Genomic DNA, 20,387 nt, shown 5'->3' on the forward strand with positions numbered 1-20,387 from the left:
TCAACTTAAATGGGATTATCATAAATTAGATGTTAAATACAATAAATCTGTAAAGATGTTTGAGATCATGTTCAAAATTGTAACCTATTTGGTTAATAAAAATTAAAAATCTTATCTCAATTTATTATTATAATTTTTTCAAATTTCTATATAAAATATAATAAATAATTTGACTTTTTTAAATCTCAATACAAAATTAATATTAAAAAATTATATTATAATAATATTTTATTCATTATTATTTAAAACATCTTATCTCATTTTATTTTATCTGTATAACCAAATAAGACGTAAGTGGAAACTACTATTCTCTTGTCAAAAGAATTAAGATCATCGAAATATGCTTCATTAGTATATATCTCAAACTCAAAATGGTAGTTTTAAGAGTAATGCTATTTAAAAGTGTTTATATTATATTCTATCTATATCACATAAATTAATTTATAATATTTATATTTTAAATTAAATTATATCATAAACAAGAAATTATATTTTGAAGTTTTATGATGCGTAATTTTTGCGTTGATATTAAAAATTATTTTTTTAATAATAAATTATTTTATTTTATTTTTTATTTTTTAAATATGGGAGGTTGCAGTTATGTACATTACCTTTTGTAAACCCTGGTTAAGAAAGAAAACGGCGTCTGTTAGGTAGTAGGGTCCACCTCAGTCCCGTGACTCTTTCTTTAATATGTAGGACCCATATCCCCGAAAAAATATCTCAATTTTGTCGAGGCCGTCTAAGCCTAAGGTTTCGTAGGCTTCGTACTCATCGAATGCGATAAGAACGGGCCGTTGACGTGGCTTTTTCGCTAATTTCGTGAGACTGATGTGGCCCGACAATATATATTTTATATATGAAAATAAATATAATCAAATAAATAATTCTATTTATTATTTACAAACCAAATCTTTTTTTTCATAAAAAAAATGTATGGTATAAATTATAAGTAAAACAATATAATTAATTTAAGAAAAATAAAATTTAAAATAATATTAAAATATATAAAATATATAGCATATAACAATGTCTTTGTCTAATCAAATTAACTTATTCTAAAAAATTAATCGTGGTTAGCTCAATTCATACCACACGATAAAAGGTAAAGATGGCTTTGACATTAAGTATTTAATTATGGATAATATTAGATATCATTATGATTTTATAATCGTACTCTAGTTTAAAAAATAATGAGATTATAAATTAATATTTTATATGAAAAAATACTCTCTATGTAGTTAATATAACAATATTTGATTTATAAAAAGTTTTAATTTTAAACTTCTCTTACAATCTTTCTTATTGAATAACAAATATATTCTTAATGGAAGGACACCACCATCATTGAATGCGATGTATTTGATACATTCAGGTGTAATTAAAACAATATAGTTAAAGAAATACATGTCTTAAAGAAAAATAAGGTGCAAGTGTGCAAGCCGTGCACGCTATTTGTTTTTAAAAAATAAGGTTTACATTTAAAAAAGTAATTTTTTTTTTAAATATTTTGAATTTATTTATTTTTTTAAAAGAAAAATATTACTCATCATTTTAATTATCATCATTTTCTTATCATTTCATGATGTAATATTAGATTATTAAAAATTATTTATTATATTATATTTATAAACTTATAATTTAATATTACATTATAAAATAATAAAAAGGTAAATAAATAAATAATAAATAAATAAATTTTCTCTTTTAAAAATAAATAAACGAGATGAATATATCATAAAATTGTAAATATCATTTAGCAATCAGCCCGCACCATTCGGGCTTTAACTGCATTTAATTGGGTTAAAACTAAAAGGTGGAATTACGTCACCGTTTTTAAATAACCATGGCGCCCCTTCCGCGAGTGGGTTTGACCCATAAAGAAGCGTGTATCTGACGCTTAGGCCAAATTGCTCTTTTTGGTGTCGATTCGCACATTTTCTTTCTCCTCTCACCGTTAGCATTTCTATTTCCGTTGGATGGAAAAACCTTAAAAACGCTCAGAGATTTGATTCAGAGTTGTGGCTGAAGATGTCGGCAGCAGGTGGGGGTGGTGTCAAGAGGAGGACAAGAAGCCCATGGACCAGCACATTAATCTCAAAGTCAATGGCCTGGTATATCTTCGTGAAACTAAAGGATATTGTCTTCATTATCTAAGTTTTTGTGATTTCTTTTTTGTTTTTCTTTTAAATATTTATGGGTTTTAGTTGTTTGATTTGTTTTGTCGCTATGTGGGGATTGAGTGGAACTATGGATGTTGTTTTGAATGTGTGTTTTGGTTGTGATGAAGTTTGAAACTTTGAAAATGTTTATGTTTAATGGAGTTGTTCAGCGTGTGTGAGGCTCAATTTGTGTTTTGGATTTTGGTTGAGGGATCATTTCTGTGGAAAGGAGTTGGGGTTGGGATTTTGATTTTTCTGGGTTCTTCCCATGCAATCCGGCAGCTATGCCTGTGAGACTATGCCTCTGAGAGAGAGAGAGAGAGATTGCAAGTGTACCATACACGTTAGCCATATGCATTTCAGTAACTGGGATATGTTTCGAAGAAAGCATATACCAATTCAGTTTTAGTCATTTTTAGATATTGTAAAAGATGCCCTCCAATTTAAATTGTTAGGAATGAGACTTCTTTATAAGACGTATTTTCCCCAAAAAAAAAAAATTAAAGAAATTTTCTGTAACGTTAAAATAGCCTTTAGATTCTATTTGACTTCATAGATGTCGGTAGAGTGGTGAAGTACTCTTGCACTTACAGAGTGGTAAGTGACCAGCCCTTTTCTCTAGATTTCTGGTTGCCTTCCCTTGAACTGTTTAGTTTCCATTAGAATGGCATATCTATCCATCATACTCAACATTTACAGTGGAGAAATTTGGTATTTTCTCTGTAAAAATTCAGTTTTCATTCCCATAACTAAACTGCTGGCTATACTCACACAATTTCAGAAATTGGACAATGGTGCTTTTACTCTGTTTCCTGTATGCAGTTTGTGAAGGATAACCATAACCATTGTACTTGGATATGATCCTTTATATGTGGATATTTAATTGGGTCATGATTAAACACAATCTGCACCTTTTAGTTTTAATCCATTTTTTGCGCTTTTGATATTTACTACTTATTGGTTATTGATATGCATTAGCTTTTGTTGATTAGGCAAATGCGTGTTTGAGAGTCTGGTGAATAAATTCTACTGTATGACCTGTAATATAATTTGTTTTTTAGTAGAATTGATGTGGACTTATATTTAACATCATTTATCATTTGTTGAACAGTATACTGTTATATTATACTTTACTAGAAATATAATGATTAAAATGTTTTATATATAGACAGTTATTAACGATATTAACTTTATTTTGGGAAACTACTGTAGACATCGATCTCGACATCGACTCAAATACAAAGGAAGGGGATCATAAATCTCAGGCAACATCATTCAAGAGGAGAAAAATTTAGAAAACATATTAATTGAACATACGTGTCTTGTACTAATTGTATCTATTTTACATTGTTTTAAATTGAACAACCATATATATATATATGTATATGTATATTACATTTTTAATATTGTGAATTGAACATAAAATATTTATTTGTTAAGTGAACTCTTTTATATATACATATTTCATTTTATATATTGATTACATTTTATTAGTAATTGTTAAACTATTTAGTTATAAATTCAATATAAGTAACTGTTCGCATATTGCGCGGGTTATAGACTCGTGTATATTAAACATAGGTTTGAAATTAGAAATCCACATGTTTAATGGGCCTTAGGCCCAATTTAAAAAGGATTTCTAACTTTGGCCCTATGGTCACTGCAATTCGGTTCGGCCCAAAACGTGATTTTAATTTGGAAAGTCCCTAATGGCTGATCCGTAGTAAAAAGTGATAGGTAGTTAATATGTAATGCACGAATGTAGTTAACTTCGAAGCTAAAAAGGAAGAAAAGTCGACTTTAACTGTGGCAGCTTTTATTTTATTGCGAACGAATGTAGAGCCGAAACAATAATGGTTGAGACAGCTTAGGTGCAATATAAACTTCGTAATTGGACATTATTGTTGGTAGCTACATAATTACATTTATTCTCGGAACTGCTTTACTCCTAACCTAACTCTAATTCCCTACCTAGATCAATTGAATAAGTTTATTTTGCACTTCAACATGGACAACTTTCTGCGGTTAAATAATCAAGCCATATAATTTTTTGTACTCCTACGGTTACAATAATTTGGTTCCAATAATGCTAACTCTCTCTCTCTCTCTCTCTCTCTCTCTCTCTCTCTCTCTCTCTCTCTCTCTCTCTCTCTCTCTCTCTCTCTCTCTCTCTCTCTCTCTCATTTAAGTCAATAAACTTCAAATTCAGAAATAAAATTATAGCTTCCAAGACATGTATGATAATGCCAAAAATCGAACAACAGTCCAGAAGATGGGAAAAAATCATTCCTGGCCTATTATGACTAACTGGGCCTCAATCAATGCAATATGGAGCCTCTGGTGCAGATGTATGTACATCCATGATAGAAAATGAAAAATAAAAATTGAGAATATAAAAAAATAGACAGACAGATTTATGTAATTCAAAATAAAATCTACATCTACGAAATTTTTAGATAGAAAATATCCACTATAATAAGTTTATTTACAGTCTCTCGTAGCCTATTATATATCACTGTATAATAAATATCTCAAATATATTTTCTATAGCATATTTTCTCGCTGGAGACCATTTTCCAAGGCTGAAGAAGCTGAAGTAGAAGTCGAACCAGTGCCCCTAAATCGTTTGGTTATTTCCTTTTATATGCCTTATCTTTTCATGTACCTCTAGAGAGTAGTGAAGATTAGCTGCATTTTTCTTTCGTGTCTAATATTTTTTCTTCTCTCAATTTTCTAATTTTCCTTTCCGTGTCCACCATCCCTTCCTCTTAATACATTCTCTTTTTCCATATCTCATCATTGTTTCTCATTCTCCTCTCTTCCTTTATCTTTTAGTGGTGGGACCTCTTTCTTAGACTAGATTTAGTAGGCTTACTTCAAGCTGAGTATATTTTATCATCTCAAATGTATATATATGTTACATCGGCAATGCTACATACAGTCGTGGAATTACAAACGCATCGCAATCGCTTTGAAAAAAGGTGGGGTTCACGATTAAAAAGTTAGTTTTTTTTTTCATGTGAGTCCCATATTAATTCATTTTTTTCAAAGCGACTGCATGCCGCTTACACAACCACGACTGCAAATATCATTTCTCATGTTACATGCATGTTCTCTTGTCAATATTTTAAGTAGCACATATTAGACTTATATTTAACATTATTCTTTTTAATACTCTTCATAAAATTAATTTCTTATAAACTAATAATGCATGCATTATTATTATTATTTTCAATTTTGAAGGAATATGAAGTCAATTGTCCATACGTGCAAAGCATGGAGATAGACGGGAAGATCATAAACAATATGATATCGGTGTAGCATGGTGCCAAGTTTATTCTTAACATGTAGTTTATAAAAATATTGTAGAAAATTAAAAGCAAAACAAAAATTCAATAAATAAATTGGCTTTAATTTAGATATATACGTATATAAGCTAGAAATTCAACTAGAATGTTATGAATCTTATTGGTTTGACTACTGCAGCCTACATTGGGATATCCTCGATAGCAAATTATGCAAAATAAATAAATAAATTAAAAAAAATATTAAATTAATAATATTTTATTATTAAAGAGAAAAAACAAAATCAGGGAATGATCTTATTGTACAGGTTGGGTCCTAATCAAAGAACTACTTCTGCCCCATCTCAAAAAAAGATTAGATTAATACCAATGGCCGTCTTCAACATTATAATTTCTTTTTATAATTTCTAAGTTCAACAGAACAAATCACAGTCCGTTATTTACAAAATAAAATTTGCTTTTAATAAAATAAAATGTTTTTAATTTTTTCATATTTTTAATGCTTTTAAAATATATAAAAAAATTAATACACTGATAATTACTTTTTTAATTAATAAATAAATAAATAAAATACATAAATATCAAAATGAGAAGATTAATGGACATTTTGGGGGGAGGTGGCGCGAAGGAAGTTTCAGTTTCACTGTGTGTACATGGCACATGCTCCAAATCTGATATGACGTGTGGCTGACACGCAGAGAGAGAGAAGAGGCAAGTGGTACACCTTGGCTACGTCGCTACGCAGCAAGTAGTGGTTGACTGACTGAATAATTTAATATAGAGTGGATAAGCTACCGGAGATATTCTCATTACGCGTTATAACTTATTTCACATCAATCTTCTAAAGTTATGCCATTCAATTCATTTTCATGTCACTATTCCAAACACATGCTCATAATCATTTTTCTTAATACTAAGTCTTTATTATATTTAAATATATATATTATTTTCGAATACTAGTCATCAATTTTCCTTAAATAAAAGCAGCATTTTATTCACGATATATATTATTTATACATAACGATGGACAATTACTGATTTTCTGAAATCTTTAAGGTATTTTAAAATCATTTGTATTCCTACTTTGAATCTCAACCGCGCCAAATTGAGAAGATTGATAATTTTTATGATGATTATTCTTACAAAAAATATCTTGATGTTATGGAAGAAAAAAGATATACGTCCACGAGAAAGCGAAACGAAGTGACAATAGTAGTGCCAACTCGATCAGTTCCACGTACAGTTAATTCCACCTTTTTTTTATACATTAATGTTGTTGGTGTCGGTCGATCGTTAATATTGCTGCTGCATGGGACCTGCATTAACATCAACTGTTTCGGACACAAAACAGTGTTTTGACCACCAAATGCGGTTGACTCTCCACTGTCCTCTCCTCGTCAGTCATCAGATCACTCCGGGTGCAGATATTTTGGTGTAACTTCAAAATTTTCAGAAGAACCACTGAACCAGAGCTAAATCTTGGTGGAACTGGAATATTCTCTTCCTTCTTGTTGCAGAGAAAACACGTAATGCTTGATTGAGTTTTATAAAATGCGAAAGAGAAAAAATTCAGAACCGGAGTGGCATGTTACCCTTAATTGCTCTAATATATTAAGTATATATTTGAGATTGTGGTGAAAAATATAATTTATAACTTTAAGGTTTATAACTTATAACTTAAATAATATATTTTATTATTTAAAAGTTATTTACTGTTTGATAAACATATATCTCAAATAGTTTTAAACTTATATTAATTTTTTTTAAATATATCGTTATCTTCGAGAGTTTTTTGATAAAAAATTTAATTACGTGCTTTTTAAAAAAGTAAATTTTCAGTTTTTTTAAGTTATCAAAGCATTTTTTATAAATTTATCAAACATGTTATTTTTTCTTTAAAAATACTTTTAAACATTTAAAAACACTTCAAACTCAATCTCAAACATGTTCTAAGAGCTTGTAATTTGGGAAGTAAATGATCTTATCTTATTTTAAAATTTCTTATAGTTTTCTTTCCAAACATTACTCAATTACATAAACTTTTTCAATTTTCGATATTTTATTTTTTCATCTAACTATTACATTTTTTCAAAAATTTTAAACAAATAACAATAAATAATTCAACTTTTTTCAAATTTTAAAACTAAAATAATATTAAAAAATAATATTTTAATTTTATAATAATATACACGTACATAATTCTCGTATCGTCTTAACCGATATATGTGCTTGCAGAGAAACATATATCATTAATGATATTGGTATTGATAAATCTGGGGATGATTATTTGGATATATAGTGACATAATTTTTTGTTTTGTTTTGAAAGTATATATAGTGACATAATTTTCAGACATATATACCCCAATGAATTAAATTTCGAGAAACAGCTGGGTAGTAGTAAAAATGAGTGAGATTAATTAATATGCATATTAATGGTAGGTCCTGTTTCGTTTCAACTATGTATATACGTTAAAAGTACATTAAATGTTGCAAAACAACTTCGTATATTCCTTGACCAAGGGCATGCATTGTTTAATATTTTTGTTAAGTATTATTATAAGAGTTTTGCTACTCATCGTAATTATAGTACATCATATATCATACTTATTTTTATTTTTTTAATTTTATTATTTTTAAACTAATTGATTTTTTTTACATATTTATCATCCATAATTACATATTTAGGAAGCAAAAAAAAAATTATGTATTGTGTGTAGTAGGATAATGCTAAGTCGAATTATAATTCTGAAATAGTGACGCTTACTTCAAAGGACACTCGTTCGGTGGAGGATTTAGAACATGGATTAACTACTAAGAAAATTCATGTTCGGAAGGTGATCAATAAAGCATGGGATATCATGATGCACGCAGCTGCTGTCGAGTTGAGTGTCAAGGTTGTAAAATAGGTTTGCAGCAGTCTTAGCTTTTTCTTAATTAACTAGAATTGAATAGTTTTTCTTTTTTAGCAAGATTTGCATAATGTATTAAAAGACAAACAAAGCTTACAAAATTGAAAGGAGATAATTATACGTACAGAGGGGTGGGTCTTTTCTACTATAGAAATTCAGTAAAGAGTGAGGGATTTGAATTAAAAGGATGTTATCAAAGACTTGCGTCTCCGTTACCCATTACTTGAGATTGTGCGCACATCGATTTAAAAATAGATGAATTTTTTTCACCTTCCAGTCCTTAAAGGAACGAAGATGATGGTTGATATTATTGAGGATTAGGTACAAGGTCTCTAATCTAGAATATGATCAAAATTATTAATTGTCTGGATGGTGAATAGTTAATAATTGATAGGATGGTTTTGGGAAGTATTCCATTTGTCCAACGATCACTAAAAAATAAAAATAAAACCTTAACAAGGGTACTTGAAATGAAACCTAATTTGTTGGGGTCTCATATTTCTCGAATGAGAACTAAAAAAATTCATTGCCATGGAGACGATTTTATGTGATAAAAACAGACGATTTTTTTAGTAATAATACGGACAACTATTTTTATAATTTTTTATACAACCATATTTAAAAATGAAAATATCTTTTTAAAAATGCACATAATTTAAAGAGAAATAATAGTTCTAGTTATGAGTACGTAAGTGCCGTACAATCACTTAAAAAAATAAATAAATATGAGACTTACATTAAAATAAAATTAATTACTTTTTTAATAATTAATACTAGACCTCACTATTTTTTAAAACGATTACATGACACTTATCTACTCCATAATTATATATAGAATTAGTCTAATTTGAAACATAACTCATTTGAAAATGTGAAAAAAGTTGTGTATAACGTTTTCATTTTCCTAAAAACAAAACACATGCGTGTCGATATTATTGTCATGTGTTTCCAGATAAACTTGGGACACAGTATTATGAAAAATGGTTTTTTGTTTGGAAGAATGCCTTTACATGAAGACTACGGGCTATGTTAGGTTTCAAATTCATCTTAACTTATATTAAATCAATTATTAATGAGATTTGTTATCTTTTCAACTTTGATAAAAAGTTAAATGCTCAACTTATTTTATACATTTAAACATATATTTTAAAATATTTCATATAAAAAAATATAGTTACAAGTACAACGGCAAACTAATATGTACACTAATATAATATGATTAGTTAAAAAGTAAATTTTATTGAGAGAATAATACTATTCATCATTCTAATTCTTATAATCATTCCATCAACATATGATTCGGTATTAGATGATTGGAAATTATTTATTATATTTCATTTATGAACTTATCATCTAATGTCATATCATAGGATAATGAAATGTTGATGAGAATTAAGATGATGAATATATTTTTTCTTATTAATAGTGCTAATTTAAATTTTGAATATGAAAAAATCAGTATTAGTATACATATTATTACACGACTTTACTTGTACATAACAAAACTCATTTCATATATTCAAACACATTTTAATAGAATTCACAAAAAGCTACTATTAATCTAAGATTAATTCAAATAATTTAAAATTACTTCACTATCCAAATATAGCCTACAATAGATTAACAACCACCTAGAATTACAACGTGGCATCCCTTGATGTAGCCATGCCTTTCTCCATGGTGAATTGATACAAGGAAAAAAACGTAAGTATTTAAGGGATCTGTAATTAATTCAGTGCACTAAATAATAATTTTCCAATTAAGATATATTGCAAAAGCCAGCTCAATTGGAAAGCCAGCCTCTCGCTCATAAGTCTTCACAAACCATTCAATTTTCAATTTTCATACCAGTTGATGGACATAAATGTTATCCTCATAAATTCAGACCCATTGCAATCCATTATTATGTTTGTACACTGCTTTTTACAGACCTCAATAAATCAAGCTGGACCTTCTTGGTAGAGAAAAAAAAAAAAAAAAAAAAAAAAACAGTCAAGCAATCCTAATGTCAACAACATTGACATTGTCATTACCATTAATGTCTCACTTTTACAAAGTTTTTGTTGAAATTTCATACTCTTGAGAAAAATGGAGATACAAAAAGACAATCTAAAATAAATTGACAAATATTTTAGCCACACAATGAGATTTTATAAAAGTAAATTAACAAATTATCATATTTTGACGTGATATGTTAGATTGTAAAATTATTTTTATTATAAAATATATAATATACCATATAAAATTATGTTAATTTATGAGTATATTTTTATAGAATTTCTTTATAATTGTAACACTTCTAAATAATTTTAATTATTCATGTAAATTTGTTTAACAATATTAAATATTTAATAGATATCTTAAAAACCTAGTTCATGAGATAAGTATCCTCTCTTCATTTCAATCATCAATAATAACTTATTTATTAATATTTAATGGAATCATAAAAGAAGGTGCAGTGAAATTATTTTGTCGCTATTTTGATATAAAATATAATCTTTTTGTTTGGATACGTTGCTTGTACATCAGGGATCTAAAGATAGGAAAAAAAAATTAATTTAACAGTCAACTATATGAAAATATAAAAAGATGAATACTTTCTTAATATATATATATATATAATAAATGAGAAAGAAAAATCAAAGGCAAACTGCCTTTATCTATTTCTTTCATATTTAATTTCTATATTGAATTATTTATTTATTTTTATATAATAATAATAATATAATATTAATTTATTTTTTAAAATTTTAATTTATTTAATTTTATCATATTTTACCATTTTAACAATTACATATTAATTAAAAATAATATTAGTCTTAAAGAAACTTTCGGTCCCAGAAAAATCCAAGCCAACATTATAACTATAATATGAAAGGCATATGACCAGCTACAGTAACATGTGAAAATTACCTAATGAGTCAATTCACTGTACCTCAAAATCAAATTTATTTAAATTTACCTAAATTAATGTAGATGTTTTTACTATTCTATTAGGCAAAGGTTTGAATTTGAGTTAGGATGCCGAAGAGCATTTTCATGCGGTGCTCTAAATTATTATTTTTTTTAAAATTTAGAGAGTCAAGTTAACTTTTTAGTAAAATAAGTATTTTACCTTATTTCCTATTTTAAGATATAGGTTTAGAATATGAACACTAACTCTCTATATCATGAGAGTTACTATTCATTCCTAAATTAATTTATATATATATATTTTATAAGGAATAGTTAAAGATGTAGAAATAAAATAATAAAAATAATAATAAGAAAATGTGATTTTTAATAAAAATATAAGAAAAATTATAGAAAGTTGATGTGAATGCTCTAATCAAGTGCTATTGAGGAAGGAATAATGTTATACAACTATGTAAATATTGTATAGTTATTTAAAAAATATATATAATTTTTATTAAAAATTTAATTTAATTTTTTTATATATTTTATATTTATTGATCTTTTTAAAGTGATCATACTGCTACCGCGACTATCATTTTGGAGTAAGCTAACACCGATTGTCGTGTCAGATACTCCCATCCACGGGGATCTGAAAGAAAAGTATATGTGTGAAAATGACACATCTTTCTTCCTTCACTTTCCAGCCAAGAAACTTTAAACAAGGGGCCTCTTTCTTTCGCAGGTTTCTTTAGCCCATTTAGAGAGAGAGAGAGATTGAGCAAATGATCAATAGCTTTCTTCCTCACTTTCCCGTCCCTCCAAAATTTGCAGTAGCTTTGGATTGGGCTTAGCTGCACCGGGCGGGATTACCGGAGTCAAGGTCAAACCCCCTGCTGGCACACACCCGGTGCCGGACCTGGTTCAGTGTCTTACACTTGACCGCCCCCCCCCCCCCCCCCCCCCCCGGGTTCACCGAACGGAGCCTCCACTCCAGTCAGTCCCTACCACCCGCCCGTCGGATCAGTTTAATTTTGCAGCCTGACTTGGCCTTATTTTCTCTTTTACTTCCTTTTTTCTGGGCGAAGCAGCGGAATAAGCTTTGCTGTGTTCTAGATTTAGGGCGGAGGGAGTGTGATAGTCCAAAGCTGTTCCTGAATCTTCACCAAACCCGGATTTTACTTTGATGCCACTCTGTCTCCCTCTCTCTCTCTCTCTCTCTCTCTCTCTCTCTCTCTATCTAAAGTATCGTTCATATATTAATTTCCAATTTTTAACCTCTCTCTCGTGCTTTGTTTTTTTAACCTGCGTCACCCTGTGTCTGTTTTGTCAACCGAAGAAACTGAACAACTCACAGAGTAGGTAGAGAGAGAGAAAGTGATACAGAGTGAGAGGACACGAAGCAGAAAGAGAAGGAAAAAGATGAGAAAAGAATATCAAAAGAAAACTTATATACAGATTTGTCACCATTCACAAAAAGTGTTTCAAGAACCGAAGTTCGAGGTTAGTGGATTTGGTTTTTCTCCTTTTTAAGAGAGAGAGAGAAGGAGGGGGGGGGGGGGGGGGGGGGGGGGGGGGGGGGGGAGAAAGATTAAAAATGCATTTTCGGTGATTGTGATTCTTACATTCAAAGATAGGTACACTTATTGAACATTCATTACAAAAGTCCACATTAAGAGTGAGAGAGATGGGCATGCCTGGATCTTTGGGTCAGTGTTCATGAACTATGGTGGGTCGGCGAAGCATAGTATCTTTTGGGTTCTTGTTATTGTTGCTGTTCGAATCCACGTTAGAAAAGTCAGAGCCACTGAGTTCACACACTGAGCGAACTGCTCTGCTCGACCTCAGATCGTCTTTAGGGTTAAGAAGCAGGGACTGGCCTCGAAAGGCCGAACCTTGCTCTAGCTGGCGTGGTGTGAGATGCCTGAATGGTAGAGTCATTGGCTTGAACATTTCTGGGTTTCCAAGAACCAGACTTAGCAGGCAAAATCCACAGTTCGCTGTTAATTCCTTGGCCAATTTGACGCTCTTGTCTTCCTTTAATGCTTCGAATTTCTTGCTCCCCGGGGCGATCCCCGATTGGTTCGGGTTTCGAATGGCGGCCATCCAAGTGCTTGATCTTCGGTCTTGTTCTGTTAATGGTGCTATCCCTTCGAGTCTTGGAAATTTGACCAACTTAACTAGCCTCTACCTCTCTAAGAATAACCTCACTGGGAAAATCCCTGTTAGTTTGGGTCGACTGCTGCGCCTTTCAATTCTTGATCTTTCGGGGAATTCTCTTAATGGATCCATTCCCGCGTCAATTGCATCGCTCGGAAATCTTTCTTTTCTTGACCTGTCTTCGAATAACTTTACCGGGTCGATTCCCCCGGGCATTGGCACCCTAGTGATGCTTCAGTATTTGAATCTTTCGGGCAATACTTTCTCATCTTCGATACCTGCTCAATTCGGGGACCTTCAAAACTTGGGTGACCTTGATCTCAGCTTCAATACTTTGTCCGGGTCGGTGCCCGAGGATTTTAAAGGGTTGAGGAATTTGCAAAACATGAGAATTGGGGAAAATCTTCTTGGTGGGTCGCTTCCGGTTGATTTGTTTGCTACTTTGACGCAGCTGCAGTCCTTAGTTCTGAGACACAATGGTTTTACTGGGTCTCTCCCCGATGTTCTGTGGTCAATGCCTGACTTGCGTTTACTGGATGTCTCTGGCAACAATTTCACTGGCATGCTGCCCAATAGCTCGAACACGAATGCCATTTCTGCTGTACTCAATATTTCTCAGAATATGTTCTATGGTGGTCTTACGCCATCACTGAAAAGATTCAGTTCCATTGATCTGTCTGGAAATTACTTTAAAGGCAGCGTTCCAGACCATGCAAGAAGTAACGCGTCTCTTGACAGCAATTGCCTCCAAAATGTGTCAAGTCAAAGGACTTTAGCAGAGTGCTCATCGTTCTATGCAGAGAGGGGTCTGAATTTCGACAATTTTGGACTTCCAAACTCGGCACAACCTTCTGATGCAGGAAATTCGAGGAAGAGCAATAGAACGACAATCATATTGGCGGCAGTTTTTGGGGGACTTGGTTTTGTGCTTTTGGTCATGTTGTTCATACTGTTGGTAGCGCGCACCCGTAAGAGGGGTGCCACAAATCAAAGAGGGGTTGGTGTGGGGCCTGTTCTCCACAAGGGCAGTGAACCACCTCCTGGATTAGTGATTAACTTTTCGAGTCTAGGAGACACATTTACATATCAGCAACTGCTTCAAGCCACAGGTGACTTTAGCAAAACAAACCTCATCAAACATGGCCATTCAGGGGATCTCTTTCGTGGTGTTTTGGAGAATGGGATCAATGTGGTCATCAAAAGGATTGATCTGCGCACAATTAAAAAGGAAGCATATCTTTTGGAATTGGATTTTTTTAGTAAAACTTCACATACAAGATTGGTTCCCTTCTTGGGACACTGCCTAGAGAATGAGCACGAGAAGTTCCTGATTTACAAGTTCATGCCGAATGGAGACTTGTCAAACTCCTTGTACCGGAACAACAGTTCAGATGATGATGGTTTACTGTCGTTAGATTGGATAACAAGGCTGAAAATTGCAATAGGAGCTGCGGAGAGTCTATGTTATCTGCATCATGAATGTACTCCACCACTTGTACACAGGTATTTCTAGACTCTGTGTTTCAGTCTTTGCCTTCTTTCTTCTCTTATATGTGACGTGTGATCAGAATATCTCACGTAAATTTAGCATAGCCTTTGTATTTTGTTGATGGTCAGTGACTATCTGGTGGCATGCTCATAAATGAATGTATCCCTAACAAAGCTTACTAGTAGGACAATTTCGCCTATTGATGCAAGTACTAACGTGGCTTTCTTTTGGTTGTTAAAGAGATGTTCAAGCAAGTAGTATACTTCTTGATGATAAGTTTGAGGTGCGCTTAGGGAGCCTGAGGGAGGTCTGCACTCAAGAAGGGGATACTCATCAAAACAGAATTACCAGATTGCTACGGTTGCCACAGTAAGTATTCCACTGATAGTTCCATACGTTAAGAGTTGATACATTTTCAAAATTCCAAGTATTCATGAATGAAAAAGCCTGGATGTGCTTAAATGCCACACCTCCTTCCCTCGCATGAACGAGGTGGAGAATGAAATCAAGGGTCTAAGACCCACCTGGTGCACAGGTAAATTACATTAAAAAAACATTTTATCTGAATTTGGTATTTTCGTTTGCCTTTAAAATGCATTTATGATATGCCTCTTAAGCCTTCTTGTTCTCCTAGTAACTTGATGAGGGATTAATGTTTGAGATGGTGTGTCTGCAATGTTTACTGCAGGAAAGCGATGACCATATTACTAATGAAAATAAAATGCTATATTTTGCTAAAGCATCCTAAATGCAGATGTTGATATTAGACCCGGTATAACTAATTGGTGCTAGAAAACCTGGAGCAAGAGTAGACATTATTGTGATACTTTTGAAGTTGACAATATTCACCAAACAAGTTATCTAGTGCCTGTTGTTATTGTTAGTTTTTTTTTTTTTTTTCCCTTTTCGGAGGATGAATGCTGTTTTTCATGCTCATGGTGTACCAAATCATACCCCATTATCGTCTTAACTTTTTTGGAGTTATTATGTATTTATGATGCCTGTATGACATTGTCATAATATTTTTCTCTTTATCATGTGCAGGTCATCTGAACAAGGTGCTTCTGGTAAGACATTTTTAGTTGTAACTATATATTTGTTTTCCAAATTGGTTTTGCTGCCTGGATGCCTTATTTGTTTTTATCTGTTCGAGTATAAATAACCATTTGCTTATTTCTTGACTTTGTATAGTCTTTTATAAGTTCATGGCTGTTTACAGCTTGTACTGTTCTATAACTACGTATAGTTTATTGTTTAGTGGCCTTAGTTTATGGTTTTATTTCATTTTACACTTTGGTTTTGGTTCCTTTGTAACCCTAAGGTGTTTGATTTCCATCAGCAAGGGCATCAATAAAATTTGGGTCCTGTCCTATTAAAAAAAAATGCATGTACTGTTCACGGAATTCAGCCTATTCCTTGGATAGCATAATTCCTATACCTTATGGTGAAGATGATCTTTGTTACGTTTAAGGAATTCAGCCCATGCATGTGGTTATTCAAAGTTTGTTAGTCCTGGTCATTTCATCTGGAATCATACTGTAGATAACATTAGGTTCAAGAACTTGGGACTTGGGAGTCCCCTATAGATGAGTTTTTTCAATGGTCTTTGGTTGAGTAAAGAGGGAAAACTGGTATCATGATCAATATTTTGAAAGGTTGGGTAGTCTATCCTTGTCTTTGTTTGATCGAGTCTGTAGGAGTTTTTACATCAAATCAAGAGATTGTGAAATATAATCGATCCAAGATGCTGCATTTTTTCTTTTATATATTTTTTTCTAGCACTGGATAACTTCTTAACTTGTTTATTTCTAAAGAATGTTATAGTTTGCCTCTCCTACAAATGGCCAAAAAATAAATTAGACTAAAGCTTATAATTGCATACATTTGCTGGTGGGTTTTCTTTAATTTAAAATTTCCCTGCAGTCGAATGCTGAAATTCCTTTTTCTTAAATTCTTAGGTCCATTGACAGCAATATGTTCCTATGATGTTTACTGCTTTGGCAAGGTGTTACTCGAGTTAGTAACTGGTAAACTTGGTGTCAGCGCCTCTAGTGATTCTCAAGTTAAGGAATGGCTTGAAAATGTATTGCCATACATCAGTATATACGACATGGAACTTGTGACGAAAATTGTGGATCCATCTCTGATTGTAGACGAGGATCTATTAGAGGAAGTTTGGGCCATGGCTATTGTTGCCAGGTCTTGCCTCAATCCAAGGCCTTCAAGACGGCCCCTAATGAGATACATCCTCAAGGCTTTGGAAAATCCTTTAAAGGTTGTCAGGGAAGAAAATTCTTCTTCTGAAAAGCTTAGAACTGCTTCTTCTAGAGGATCTTGGAATGCTGCTCTGTTTGGCAGCTGGCGCCATAGCTCATTGGATGTTACAGTTATTCCAGCCGCCTCTGCTTATAGAGCAGAAGGAGCAAGTAGCTTGAAACAGTCGACGGGATCACAAGGAAGTGGCCAAAGTGGCCAAACTGGTGGGGGTGAACGTTCATCCTCCCGCAGAAGGCATTCCAAGGAGATATTTCCTGAACCATCCGAAGTACTAGAAAGACCAGATCATGACTAGCACAGAGGACGGGTGTTCTTGATTCTTTGTCAATAATACAGCAGGCTTCCTATTTGCTGGTTTGCTGATACCTTGCATGCGGCACACCCTTCTTGTTGTTGAGCTATTGGGATTTCAAGCCGATTTTATAGTCGGTGTGTTTGCAGGACATCTAAATTCCCTGAAGGAAGACTACTACATAGGTGGTTCATAATTGTTTGAGAGCTTCTTGTTGGTAAGAACCGGCTACAAGTTGTAGCAGTAATTGACTTTCTCTTCTATTTTTTTTTTGTTGCCCCCGCGGGGGGGGGGGGGGGGGGGGGGGTATGGGTTCTGGTGTCTGGGTCATTTTTGTGGAATGTAAAGTATGATTGCAATGGCTGCTTCACTCAAATCAGATTCTTGCCTGTGTTCAGAATGTGGAAAGGACCCAAAAGGACAGGAGAAAGATTATACTAATTTCTAGTTTTTAATTTTAAGGGAAGTTATTTCCCCCGGCTGCTGTTGATGGGTACGGTTGAAAATGAGGTATCGCTTACTCAGAGGTCAGGTCTTCTTCAAACTTTTTCCATGCTTGCTAGAACATCCAATTTTGGTTCTTTAGCCCAAAAAAGAGAAAAGAAAAGAGTAACCATAATAATAATGGCGGGATCCACTACAATATTGAATTGACGAATCATCTAGCAATGGCTTGATTATGATTTCGAGCAGACGAGCACTAATCATTTCTTCTTCAACTTGAGATTGATTCTATAACCTCTACCGGCAATTTCTTGCTTTACCAGGAACCTCTCTCCCGTCAACCTTCCATCCAAAGTTAAAATCCCCACTTGCTAATGTTCTTTTTTAAACGGTACGTCACGGTTTTTTCCTCCATTTTCAAGGTCTCGACCAATGTTTTAACTCGATTGGTATTTTTTCTTGGTAAGAATCCGAGATTTCATCCCTTCTTTCTTTATCTATTGTTTAAGTTTATTTAATAAAATACCATTCACAAGAACTAAAAATTAAAAAAATAATAAATAGGAGAACAATTTGTCACATCAGTCAAAAAAAAAAAAGACGCCTGTGTTTAAAAGGTCCCACCGAGATTTGAACTCGGGTTACTGGATTCAGAGTCCAATGTCCTAACCACTAGACCATGGGACCTGTTTGTTAGCGTCTTGAAGAAATTATTTTTTCTTTTTCTTAAGCTGCTTTAGCAGAATTGCTCGAGATTATACAAATGAGATCAATCACCCTACCGTTGGCTCATGGCTGACCCAATTTCGGGGAGCCAATTGGAAGATAAAGAGAATTCAATTCATTTTTGGAAAATGCTTTGGGTTTCGCAATGGATATTGATTGTTTTTCTTTTACTTTAATGATTAAAAAACATTTTTTAATGGTATTGTGAATTTTTAAAAATATTTAAAAGAATTAAAACAGTGCATAAAAAAAAACACCAAAATAACCTCTTCAGTGACTTTTATCGTACTACACCCTCTTGGATAGGGGTGTGCAAAATTCCTGAATCCTTTAATTCTGGTCAATTTTCACTCCGATTCTAACTCCATCGGAGGGTTCGGAAATCGGAATCAGAATCGGAATAATTCTGACTCTTAACAGAAGTCGGAATTGGAATTAGTAACCCACTGGTTCCAAATTCTGACTTAATTTAAAAACAAAATCCAGATGCAAAATGACGCCGTTTTGCATCTAGATTTTTTCAACCTATTGATTGGAATGGCATCGTTCCATTTAAATGGGAACGACGCCGTTTTGAATCACGGCTAAATGCCCTCTGAATGGTCTTTCTTCCTCACTCGATTATCTCTCTCTCCTCAGTGTCCTTAGCAGCTCAGCTCTCAGCCTCTTAAACTCATCGTGAGACTTCTCACGCCACACGACGCCACAGCCCCCCACCGACCATAGTCCACCGTAGATTGCCAGAGGTCGCCATCGCCACAATGCCAAAATCCTCCCAATTTTTTCCAATTGGTAAATTTAAATTTTAGGATTATGTATTTACTCTGAATTTTTTATATTATTTATTTGATAATTGGAAATTGGATTGTCTATTATTAGTCATTTTTTATTGTTCTGTGAACAATGTTGGTTGTGAATGTATTGAGGAACCGTTTGTGATTTTCAACCCTTTTTTATTTGTGATTTTGGACTTTAAACGCTACCTGTTTGTGAAAATGTCATAAACAAAAAAAAGTTTGTGGAAATGTCAAAAACAAAAAACTTTGAACTTGATTATTGCTTTTATAGTTTATAGAATATATTTCTTAATTCAAAATTCCTGTTGCCTAACTTAAATCAAAGAATTAGTAGATCTATGGAATGGGCTATAGTTATGATTCATGAACTTATAATCTCTAAACTAATATATATATATATATATATATGAGAAGCAAATAAGAGAAAATGCATATATATATACCGCTAATTGGTAGGAATTAAGCTGTGAGTTCAACGAAGCTGTAGATGTTATGTAGAAGCATTCACTATGACAAACTTAAATTAAGTTCGGATAAAAAATATTATAGAACATAAACAACATTCAACTCTATAAAAAAATGGAGTTGTTTCTGGATCCTTGTTAACTAATCAGGTCAGACATGTGTATTCGGAAAAATAGAATAATAATAATAAGAACCTTATTCAAATTCAAAACAGTGACAAATGACAGATAAATAGCCTGTAGAAAGTACAAGAGATCTATTAATTTGAATAGATTTGGAGTCAGCAAGATTACCTTAATGGAGAAAAAGTTACATCAGAGAACTTTGCCAAGTTGAAAGCACCAAAAACATAAATAAAAAGCATATTCCAGTATTCCATGTACTAGTTTTGGTATTTTAAGTTTTTAACATAAAAACAAGAACTAAAATGAATTTTTATGGGCCTGTTTACAGACGAAGAGCAAACA

The 20,387-nt window shown here is 32.5% G+C and overlaps 1 protein-coding gene and 1 non-coding gene across 2 annotated transcripts; one reads left to right on the top strand and one right to left on the bottom strand.

Annotated features, from left to right (window-relative positions):
- The first annotated feature begins 12,849 nt into the window (after positions 1 to 12,849).
- On the top strand, positions 12,850 to 17,965 carry LOC122313179 (probable LRR receptor-like serine/threonine-protein kinase At2g16250). The gene is made up of 4 exons (XM_043127953.1): positions 12,850 to 14,933; positions 15,160 to 15,288; positions 15,964 to 15,986; positions 16,878 to 17,965. Exons 1-4 carry the CDS (start codon positions 12,997 to 12,999, stop codon positions 17,489 to 17,491), a joined length of 2,703 nt encoding a protein of 900 aa, XP_042983887.1. The 5' UTR covers positions 12,850 to 12,996; the 3' UTR covers positions 17,492 to 17,965.
- Positions 17,966 to 18,547: 582 nt separating this feature from the next.
- TRNAQ-CUG lies at positions 18,548 to 18,619 on the bottom strand. Its single transcript has one exon. It is a non-coding gene; the product is annotated as a tRNA-Gln (tRNA).
- Positions 18,620 to 20,387: the final 1,768 nt, after the last annotated feature.

The sequence above is a fragment of the Carya illinoinensis genome, chromosome 6 (genome assembly GCF_018687715.1).
Source record: "Carya illinoinensis cultivar Pawnee chromosome 6, C.illinoinensisPawnee_v1, whole genome shotgun sequence".
Classification (NCBI taxonomy): domain Eukaryota; kingdom Viridiplantae; phylum Streptophyta; class Magnoliopsida; order Fagales; family Juglandaceae; genus Carya; species Carya illinoinensis.

Excerpts from the sequence above, each read along its gene's own strand:
- LOC122313179 (XM_043127953.1), top strand. The coding sequence starts at position 12,997 with ATGGTGGGTCGGCGAAGCATAGTATCTTTTGGGTTCTTGTTATTGTTG. Across the intron at positions 14,934-15,159 it reads ACTCCACCACTTGTACACAG|AGATGTTCAAGCAAGTAGTA; the intron begins GTATTTCTAGAC and ends TGGTTGTTAAAG. Across the intron at positions 15,987-16,877 it reads ATCTGAACAAGGTGCTTCTG|GTCCATTGACAGCAATATGT; the intron begins GTAAGACATTTT and ends TTAAATTCTTAG.